This window comes from Dendropsophus ebraccatus, chromosome 4, assembly GCF_027789765.1.
Source record: "Dendropsophus ebraccatus isolate aDenEbr1 chromosome 4, aDenEbr1.pat, whole genome shotgun sequence".
NCBI lineage: Eukaryota > Metazoa > Chordata > Amphibia > Anura > Hylidae > Dendropsophus > Dendropsophus ebraccatus.
The window spans coordinates 57268124-57279732 of NC_091457.1; the positions used below are offsets into that span (position 1 = coordinate 57268124).

Below are 11609 nucleotides of genomic sequence, written 5' to 3' on the forward strand. Positions count from 1 at the left end.
GATCCCTCTTACCGCATATAAAAAATCTCTTCTTCGTTTTTTGATAATGGCCGCACGGACATGTATTCCACTATATTGGAAAAAGACTACTCCCCCGCCGATTTCTCTGTGGTTATCAAAGGTGAATGATATCATGCGGATGGAGAATTTGACCTCCTCGTTGCATAACACTAATGACAAATTCAGGAAAACTTGGTTTGCCTGGATGACCTTTCAGGATACCCTAGAGTACCGCTCCTTGTTGAGAGCCGAGACAGGGGAATAGAGAATGGTTGACTGTTCGCCTTTGGTCCACGGGGTCCCTCGGTGAGGGGATTGGTGGTCCCTAGATTAGACCTGTCCCGTGGAAGCGGATCGTGGTGAGACTCACTGACGCACTGCACCTTCCCCCCCCCCTCCCCTCCCTACCCTCCTCTTCCCTTTCTATCCATTACCCTTACTCTTTCCCTCTTCTCTTTCTACATCCCTTACCTCTGATCTCCTTTTCTTTATTTATTTATTTTATTTCTCTCTCTTGCTCTTCGGATAACTTTCCGATGTTGTTAGCGGCACCATATGGTGCGGCTCTGTTCTAATATATTAAAAACTCTCGATGACGGTGAGGGTGCCGGCGGACCCCGGGACCCCTTGCATGTGTTTGGGGTGCATAGTATAGAGTTCTCATGGACAGTGAACTAAATTGCTATTACTTTAAATGTTTATATGGAAAAATTTGTCATGGGTTGTCTCTGTACCTAGATTTTCTGTAATTGTGATTTGCATTTAAGGGGACTGGCAGGCGTGTTGCCGCGCCACCTCTCCGTTGTTCCGAAAATAAAGAATTAAAAAAAAAACAACAACTGCTGTAGCTATAAGTCAATCTTACATAAATCCCCACCCCCATGTCCCGCAACGGATTTATTAAGAGGTGTGTGCCTGTCAGAAAATCCTGCGAATCTAAAGTTGCCGTGTAACAGTCTTAAATATCTACACCAGCTCCAAACTAGTGTACATGTTAACCAGAATTTACATCTGCAGCTTATGGCTGGTAGGCAAATGTCAATCCTATGGCTGATAGCAGAGACAAGAGAACAGCATCCCTATGGCTGGCAGCAGAAGCGGGATGATCCTGCCCTCACTTTGTTTTCTGTCTTAATGTCTATTTTAGGAGAGATAAACTGGACCAAACAATCAGCAAAGAATAGCAAATTCAGTGAAAGTAGTACCCCTAGTCTATTAAAATTAATACACATTTTTTTAGTGTATACATAGCAAAATTTTTAATGGAAGTAAATTGTAATTTTTCTCCCATATATAATTGATTGAGCATAGCAAAGATGGAAATCAGTGAGAGCTGTATTTTGCAGGTTGATTGAATAAGCATAAGATGTATGAAAAGCTAGTTACCCTTTAAGGTCTGTTTCACACAAGCCTAATAAACTTGCCTTTGTGTCCATCTTACAACCACCAGTCCCATCACTAGTCTTAAGACCTGAGGTGACAGCATAGAGCACTATGATGCTTTCAGTTTGGTTCTCTAGACCCATGGTGGGGCCAGGACTTACACCTGGAATACAGACATAGGGTGCGTTCACACGTAACGGATCAGCAGCGGATTTCTCGATCCCTGCCCAGGCGAAGTATACGCTCAGACGGCCGGGGGGTTAACTGGCCGGGCTGTAAACATACTCATAGCAGGATGTGTATTCCTCTGCAAGTTTATCTGCCCATAAGTGTACAGGGCAGGGATCTGCAGCGGATCTTGCTGTGAATTCGCAGCCAGAAATCTGCTGTGGATCCGTTACATGTGAACGCACCCATAAACATATGTCCGTATTATGCTTGTGTGAAAGCAGCCTCACTATATGCTTAAAGGCCATTTTACACAGGCTGATCGGCTGCAGCAGGTGAGTGCCAAATTCTATGAGTTGTAGTTGCTAAAATGATAAGCCTTTAATAAATCAGTGTATGCAGAGTCTCCTGGTGGCTGCAATCTGTGGGTGACAACCATCAGCCCTGAAGGTCCAGCAATACATCTGTCTACACTGTACTACAACTCCCAGCATATCCTGAGGGCTGCAGACTGTCAGTACATGCTGGGAGTTGTAGTGCCTGCAGCTGTTGTAGTTGGGTCATATACACTGGATGCTTTGTGGCATATAAGAATACATAGATCTGTGGGGGCTCAGTGCAGGGATAGGGGTAGATTTTTTTGTTCTATCCCCTATTAGTGATGTTCTGGGGTCACTTCCCTACACTGAGCCCCCACAGATCTATGTATTCTTATATGCTACAAAGCATGCAGTGTATAATGCACCTACGACCCAACTACAGCAGCTGCAGGCACTACAACTCCTAGCATTTACTGACAGTCTGCAGCCCTCAGCATATGCTGGGGATTGTAGTGCCTGCGGCTGTTGTAGTTGGGTCCTAGTTTAAAAGTTTGCGCTAGTGTACTGAAGTGACCGCAAGGCTGTGTCAGTACACTACCGCAAACAATACACTGACCCATTTAGACCCCAACGGTACGCAGGCTCGGCACACTATAGAAGTGATTACAGAGCAGTTACTAATGACTCACAGGTGACGTCTTCTCCGATTGCCGTCGCTCACTTTTTGCTTTCTTCTCCATCTGGCGTAGCCATCAAGAAGACTTCTCCGACCACAACTAGTCTGCAGGCGGGCAGCTGGCGGTGACTGGGGAAAGGAGGCAGCTGGGAGTGACTGGCAAAAGGAGGCAGCTGGGGGTGGCAGGGGGAGCTGCTGGGGTGACGGGGAGAAGCTGAGGTGACAGGGGGAAGGAGAGCAGCTGGGGTGACAGGGAGGGGGAGCAGCTAGGGGTGGCAGGGGGAGAATTTGGGGAGGCAGAGGGAGCAGCTGGGGGCAGGGGGAGTAGATGGGGGCAGGAGGAGCAGTTGGGGGAGCAGCTGGGGTGAGAGGGGCAGGGGTAGTAGATGGGGGCAGGAGGAGAAGCTGGGGGACAGGGGGAGCAGCTGGGGTGAGAAGGGCAGGGGGAGCAGCTGGGGGGGCAGAGGGAGCAACTGTGGGGCAGAGGGATCAGCTCGGGGGCAGCAGCTGGGGTGGCAGGGGGAGTAGATGGGGGGCAGGAGGAGCAGCTGGGGGGCAGCTGGGGTGGCAGGCAGGGGAAGCAGATGGGGGCAGCTAGGGTGGCAGGGAAAAGATGGAGAAGCTGGGGTTGCAGGGGGAGAAGATGGGGGGCAGGGGGAGCAGCTGGGATGGCAGGGGGAGCAGCAGGGGGGACAGGCGGAGGAGCAGATGGGGGCAGGGGGAGAAGATGGGGGGCAGGAGGAGCAGCTGGGGTGACAGGCTGGGGGGCAGGGAGAGCAGCTGGGGTGACAGGCTAGGGGGCAGGGAGAGCAGCTGGGGGTGCTGGCGGAGAGGCTAGGGGGTGCAGGAGAAGAGGCTGGGGGGTGCTGACGGAGAGGCTGGGGGGTGCTGACGGAAAGGCTGGGGGGTGCTGACGGAAAGGCTGGGGGAGAGGCTGTGGGGTGCAGAAGGAGAGGCTAGGGGGTGCAGGAGGAGAGGCTGGGGGGAGAGGTTGTGGGGTGCAGGAGGAGAGGCTGTGGGGTGCAGGAGGAGAGACAGGGGGAGAGGCTAGGGGGTGCAGGAGGAGAGGCTGGGGGAGAGGCTGTGGGGTGCAGGAGGAGAGGCTGGAGGAGAGGCTGGGGGTGCAGGAGGAGAGGCTGGGGTGCAGGAGAAGAGGCTGGGGGAGAGGCTGTCGGGTGCAGGAGGAGAGGCTGGGGGTGCAGGAGAAGAGGCTGTGGGAGAGGCTGTGGGGTGCAGGAGGAGAGGCTGGGGGTGCAGGAGGAGAGGCTGGGGGGTGCAGGAGGAGAGGCTGGGGGGTACAGGAGGAGAGGCTGGGGGAGAGGCTGGGGGTGCAGGAGGAGAGGCTGTGGGGTGCAGGAGGAGAGGCTGGAGGCGAGGCTGTGGGGGGCAGGAGGAGAGGCTGGGGGAGAGGCTAGGGGGTGCAGGAGGAGAGGCTGGGGGAGAGGCTGTGGGGTGCAGGAGGAGAGGCTGGGGGGTGCAGGAGGAGAGGCTGGAGGGGGTACAGGAGGAGGTCTGGAGGGGGTACAGGAGGAGAGGCTGGAGGGGGTACAGGAGGAGAGGCTGGAGGGGGTACAGGAGGCAGGGCCGTCTTAACAGCATTATGGGCCCCTGGGCAGAGGTGCGAATTGTGCCCCACCCCCCGCGGCCGCCGCCATCAAAACCCCCCCCATCTTTGCAACCCCGCCTCTAGCCAGTACAATTACGTACAATAAAAAATACAAATTATTGTTAACATAAACTTTAATTCACAACACAGTCTTTCAGCAACGCAAAAACAAAAAATAACCGTGCGTGCATGCCTCACCAAACCAGACCAGGTTGGCTTCAAAGTATCCAAAAAACGCAATGGAGACAGCACTTCCAACAGCAATCTGCAGGGTTTATTGTCACACCAGTGCAACATGTCTCATATATACAGAGGGGCAACAACATGACTATTATATATGAGAACCATGTTGTCTCCCTGTATGTATACTGTATAATACAATATACAGGGAAACAACATGGCTTATATATAGAGAAGGGCAAAACAACATCTCTCATATATACAGAGGGGCAACAACATGACTATTATATTATATATGAACCATGTTGTTTCCCTGTATACAGAATACATGGAAACAACATGGTTCATATATAATATAATAGTCATGTTGTTGCCCCTCTGTCTATATGAGACATGTTGTTTTGCCCTTCTCTATATATATGCCAGATAACAAGCAACAAATATTACCACAGCATACTGACTAACACCACCGCTGCTACTGACTAATCCACTGTACACAGATCACTATCACCTCATCCAGTCATATAGAGGTACCCAGCTCTACACAGGTTCTGTACACCATATACATTACAGTGCAGATACATCAAGTGACTCACATGGGACATCTTCTCTGATCGGAGTTCTTCCCTTTTCATCTTCTTTTGCATTTGCCCTGTGCCGTTATGAGAACTTCTCCGAGCCACGAATCCACAGAATCTGCCAGACAGACATATTAGGCTCCACACTCTGTCACCATCCTCATCTCTCTACACACTGCACATCTGTATTGGCCCCTTATAGATAGCTCCCACTGTATTACCCCCTTATAGATGGCTCCCCCCTGTATCGCCCCCTATAGATGGCTCCCCCCTGTATCCCCCCCTATAGATGGCTCCCCCTGTATCCCCCCTTATAGATGGCTCCCCCCTGTATCCCCCCCTATAGATGGCCCCCCCCTGTATCCCCCCCTATAGATGGCTCCCCCGCATTCCCCCCTTATAGATGGCTCCTCCCTGCACAGCAGATAAAGGACCCAACTCACCTACCAGCGCTCCACCGTCGCTGCTTCCTCTCCTCTTCTGCCCCTGGCTGATGCGTCGCTCCCTGGGAGATTCTCAGGGAGCGCACACATCCGGAAGCTCAGTGTGCACCCGGGCCGGGACTTCCGGTACAGGAAGCCCCAGCGACGTGCACTGAGGTTCCTGATGCGTGCGCTCCCTGAGAATCCCCCGGGGAGCGAAGCATCAGCCGGGGCCGGATTTCCTCTTGCAACCGCAAGCAAGAAAGTGCTTGCGGTCTCAAGAGAAGGGGAAGGGGGGGCGAGCAGGGCCGTCTTACCCATTGGGCATGGGAGGCGGCTGCCCGGGGACCCTTGCGTCCTAGGGGGCCCCTGCCTGCTGTGACAGCGGGCAGGGGCCCCCTAGGACGCAAGGGCCCCCGGGCAGCCGCCTACCATGCCCAATGGGTAAGACGGCCCTGACAGGAGGAGAGGCTGGGGGGTGCAGGAGGAGAGGCTGGATGGGGTACAGGAGGAGAGGCTGGGGGAAGAGGGAGCAGCCGGGGGACCAAAGGCAGGTGAGCCAGACTTGGCAGGTCCCCCCTTGCCATGCAACTTCGGTCCGGTGAGCTTCCGGCACACGCTGCCTCTATCACAGGCCGGAAGCTCACAGCTGCAGCCCCGCGGTCCAGGAACTTCTCTCCTGCCCGGCGCGATGACGTCACGTGCGCCGCTGCCGAGTAGGAGAGAAGGACCGCGGGGCTGCAGCTGTGAGCTTCTGGCCTGTGATAGAGGCAGCGTGTGTCGGAAGCTCACCGGACCGAAAGCGGCACAACCCCCCAAACACCCCCCGGGCGCCGCCCTAGGCACCGGACCACGGGTGCCTAGTGGCAAATATGGCCCTGATTGTCTGGCCACATGAACAAATGCTTGCACTGCCTACAACAATGAATCTTCCACAAAAAAAGTCGAATATTCAAATGTGTTTAGGGGAATATTCTGAACGCCTCAATCTACACTTTTGTCATCTTGGGCATGCAACCTCTTTTCATTAAGGCTCATAGACAGGACTCCTGGGTAGAGACCCTGCTCTTTGATGTCTACATTGAACAGTGTTTGCCTTTATAAACTGTTTTGAGTGGTAGATAATTTACAGTAAGGTCCATTCCAACGTCACAGGTTCCATCTGTAGCTCTTTCAGAAGTGGGTGGGTTCACACTGAGGAATTCTTGCAGATAAATTCTGCGGAATTCCGCCGGCTGTACGCGCTCACAGAGACAAAAGCCTTTCCGCCGGCTCAATAGACACCTTTCTATGGGCTGGCCTATTCCGCATTCCGACGAAAGAATTGACGTGTAGAATGGTGTAGAATGCTGTCTATGGCACGGGAGAAGGGGGCCATTAACAGACATAACATACATTACAAAGTTGTATAACTTTGTAATGTGTGTTATTCTGTGAATAATTCTTTACCGCCGCACTACCCCTTTAAAAGAAATAAAAGGTGCAACATGCTGCATTATTATATCCATCAACATAATGAACATCATACTAGGACCTGACGGACCCTACTATAAAAAAAAAAAAAAAAAAAAAACATTTCACACTTCATTATAAAAAATATCTAATTTTATTGAATTAATTCATATATAAAATCATGTATTCAATGTGAGGAGAAAAGGAAACCACCAATACAACAAACTTCACTGGAGAAGCAGATAAGTATATTGTATAGAGCTGGACACTATGTATACCAAAAGCATTATACTATTTGGAGTAAAAAAAAAAAGACAATATAATGGTAAACTAGCAGCCAGGCATAAATCCAATGAGAATGCAGGTGAATTGCAAAATACCCTGACAAAGCCAGGGTATTCCGAAACATGTGTTGGGGTTTCCAGTGAGCCACACTCCATTTGGTTTAGTATGTCATTATGTGTTATCTTTATGTTTTGCACTTGCCTTGATTTGTGTGCAGCCTGCACTCACCTGTTAACATTTTTGCACATCCCTCTTCATGAAGATTTTCCTGTGGAATTGGGGATAAGTGCAATTTACTTTAAACTGTTTTGGCACTTGTGTGGATCCTACTATAAGTCAATGGGGTCCATCAGGCACAGTTGGTGTCCATCATTCACTAGCACTGGAAGCCATAATAGCTATATGAACAGACCCTCGAGCTAACAATTTTTGGACGGTAATGATGCTAAGTAGCGGAAAGCTTGATATTGGTATTTACGCGCACTTTGTCCGTCTGCAGGTTGGGAAACACTTGCTAGGAGCTACAGGTTTGAGAGCCCTAGAATAAATGGACTGGTAACATTTCCTTACTCTTCATAGGGCTTAATGTGCAAAAATATTTTTGGATCTACAAAAGCACTAAGCCTGTCCTCCTAGTAATCATAGTAACTTCTAAGAAAGGAAAGTAGAACACAAATGAATAAAAGGCTTCGCTCAGCAGGAAGAGGATAGGATTTTTATGTGAAGGAAGGAGCAGAAGAATTAAACTTATTTCTTCTGAATGCATTAATGATCCTGCTCCCTGTTCCTGTGCTATTCTGGAGCGCATGCTTAAAGTGACTGTACCACCAGGCCCAGGCTGAAGCACTGGAGGCGGCCGACCCACCCTCAGTGGGAAGAAACCCCAGCCTCTCCATGACGTGACTCCATTAGAATCAATGGAACCTTATCATAGAGGGGCGGGGTTTCCTCCCACTAAGGGTGGGTCGGCCCGCCTCCAGTGCTTCAGCCTGGGCCTGGTGGTACAGTCAATTTAATTAATACACTCCATCTTATTTTTTTTGGAATATCAGAGAACCTGGGGCTATCAGGAATAAACACTTCTGATCTACCTAATTAAATCTAGGTGATATTCTAATAACTGATGTTTATAGTTTACCACCTTAAACGCATGTTTCCCACATTAGAGTTTGGTAAAAGGGAGAGGCAGGGTTACCGAAAACTTTGAGATACTGGAGACAGATTATCTGCCAAAGATTTGAAGCCAAAGCCAGGAAGAGACTATAAACAGAGATCAGGTCATAAAGAAAAGCCTGAGATTTCTCCTTCTTTCAAATCCATTCCTGTCTTTGGCTTCAAATCTTTGGCAAATAATCTGTCAGATAATCTTTCTGTGTGAATGGACCCTGAGGGTCCGTTTACACACACAGATTATCTGACAGATATCTGCCAGATTTTTGCAGCCAAAACCAGAAATGGATTTGAAAAAAAGAGAAATCTTAGTCTTTACTTTATGACCTGTTCCCTGTTTATAGTCCATTCCTGGCTTTGGCTGCAAAAATCTGGCAGATATCTGTCAGGATAATCTGTGTGTGTAAACGGACCCTTAAAAAAATCGTTACTCCGACCTCGTTAATCGTACGATCGGCCAATTATCGTTTTGTGTAAACCCAGCATTATTTGTATCAATTTACCTTGCAATGTTGCATCTCCATTTCATTGTTGCTGTCAATGGTATTGGTATTGTGCAGGTACCATTGATGGCAGCTGACACATCTCTCAATTCACCATGAGATGCTGGTGCTGGCACATAAATGATCAAGATTGTGCTATTTTCCTTTATGTCTAGAACGTGGCAAGGCTGAATTCTGGAATGTAGGTACTCTATATGTGATGTCACTGGTGAAACCAGGATACAAGGAAGTACTGTCCTTCAAAATATTGTCTCTATAAATTAAATAACCGGACCCATAGCTAGCGATGATGGCTTCACCGAGAGGGTATGTCAATGCCAGAGGCTTGGTACATCCTCTTTGAAGTGCACCTGTCATTTGGCAGGATACGTTGTCAAAACACCGTCAGGTACACTGTCCTCTTCTGACACAAGCGGCCGATGGAACTGCCTGAAGCACCATAGACTGCATCGTTATACACTTACAATGCAGTCTATGGTGCTTCCGGCAGTCTGGGTTCTATATGGATTTAAATTGATGGATCTTGATTAGAGATGAGCGAACCTGGAGCATGCTCGAGTCCATCCGAACCCGAACTTTCGGCATATGATTAGCAGTGGCTGCTGAAGTTGGATAAAGCCCTAAGGCTATGTGGGAAACATGGATATAGTCATTGGCTGTATCCATGTTTTCCAGACAACCTTAGAGCTTTATCCAAGTTCAGCAGCCACCGCTAATCAAATACCGAACGTTTGGGTTCGGATCGACTCGAACCCGAACCCGGTTCGCTCATCTCTAATCTTGATGGATCTTGCATGCCCAGAGCATAGGTGTATTACACGCCATGGAGAGGCCATAGTACAGTGTAGGGTCTACCCCAATATGAGGCCACCTTATCGTGGTGGGGTGGTTTACACTGTTTGCAAATGGTAACCAAGAGCCTCATTATTTTTGTGGGATTTTTTTTTTTTAGCAGTTGGGGGGGCTGCTTTTAATTATTTTCATGTCTGTGGTGGGTCTATATCTTGCCATTGCGGTGAGCTGTTGCCTTTTTTTGTGTTTTTGTGTGTTTGCACTTTCACCCATAGAAACGTGCTCCTGCCTAATGTGAAAGGTGTTCTAGGAGAGATGACCAAACCTTCTTTTTTTCTGTAATTCAAATTGTGCATGCAATTATTTTCCATAATGCGGAGTTTCCTCTGATCACATTTTTACATACTACTACCACAGTAGCTCAGTCCAGTCCAGGTATTTGTGTAATTTACATAATTATTTGATACATCCACATTATTTGATGCATCCACAGTTGGATATGAGCACAGTTTCTTCTAAAGGTCCCCTATGAACCCATCATTCACATGAGTCCAATTATATGATGAACAGAGCAGAACAGCCTGGAACAGCATTTATCATTTATTACAAATGAAAGCATGGCACATATGTTGTGTTTATGGCTGTCAGATGTGACATAGAGATACACTGGTACAAGCTAAATTGCTAGTTTGGGCATATTTGGTATGATGACTTTATTTTATATAAATGTAGCTGTTCCTGCTTGTCCCGTTATTTACAGAACTGGTCCTGATCCAGGTTCTTGTACTTTTCGTTATAGGAGGCTTTAGAGAAGCAAATAGCAGCATTTCTGTCACACTCACATATGTGCATCTCACAGGGGTTATTGTCACCTATACAGCAAGGAGAAATACAATTATTAAGTGTTATTATTATGTCATGTGACCTCCAGATGAGTCTTTTGGTTTCCCTCTATATCAGATGCCGTCCATCCAACACATGATCTGGTAATTTTTACAGACCCATTATATGTAATGTCAATTTCCTCTTCCCTAATAGACCACCCATAGCCCTCCCATCTATTTATGTTGCCTCACCCATAGCTTTCTTCATAACAGTGCCTGTTCTCTTATGAGATGCTTGTAATGTCCTAGAAACCATATGCCACTGATGGGTTCTTCTCTTAGCCCAGTCGGCACTGAAATGACTTTCCAGAAGAATCCTATTATCTCCTTAGTTTAAATTGCACTATTACTTTTTGGCCACAAGATGCCACCATCGATTATCGTCTTGTTTTATTTTTAACACATTGAAGTCTAAGGAAATTAATGTTATTCATTATGCTGCCAGGAATTGATTGCCAGCCACGACCCAAACCCTCAGCCTGTCAGGGATACCTTCTAGAAAGTTCTATCTAATTGGATGTCGGATTACCTCAGTTGTCCCTGACCATTAGGGGATAGCCTAGCCTTAGCTCTTAAAGGGACAGTGTCACATTTTTGATAATTTTTTAATGAAAAGTAATAAGTATAAATAAGTCTGTAGGATTTTTTTTTTTTTTTTTTTTTTTAATGTAGTGTTTCAGTATTTTTTTCTAAAATGTATTGCTGCACAGGGGGCTGCCATGTTTATAGTGTCTGTGTGTGACGTCATTTCACGACACACACACAGACACTATATGGCACCTCCACATCATTGAAGTGAACCGACGGAGTCCGTCTGGTTCACTTCACTGGAGGCTCCGTCACTGTGTACTGCGCATGTGCATAGACATGCGCAGTACACAGCTACAGTACATGGGGCGGGTGGCGGCGCCATTTTCTTGAGGTCCCAGCCCGAGAACCGGGGAGGAGAGAGAGACCGCACAGTGAGTGGACAGGAGAACTGTGTGCAGCTCTCTCTCCCCCCCGCCCCCACGCCGGAGGGGGAGAAATTTGCTAAACTTTTGCTTTGGGTGCCGGGACATCACCCAGCAATGTCCCGGCACCAGTCACCGCAGCTCTCTCCTTCTTTCCCCCAGCAGCAGCTCAGCAGCGTTCTGTGGGGGAACGGGCTTGGAGATGCTGCGGGGGGAAGATGGAGAGAGTAAGGCTGA

General features: G+C 48.4%; 1 protein-coding gene across 1 annotated transcript in view; it reads right to left on the reverse strand.

Annotated features, from left to right (window-relative positions):
• Positions 1-10122: 10122 nt before the first annotated feature.
• Positions 10123-11609, reverse strand: part of LOC138789661 (phospholipase A2, minor isoenzyme-like) — a 12430-nt gene continuing 10943 nt past the window's right edge. The window contains exon 4 of the mRNA XM_069968419.1: positions 10123-10407. Within this exon, the coding sequence (XP_069824520.1) occupies positions 10286-10407 (122 nt within the window). The 3' untranslated portion in view covers positions 10123-10285. The remainder of the gene's footprint in view (positions 10408-11609) is intronic.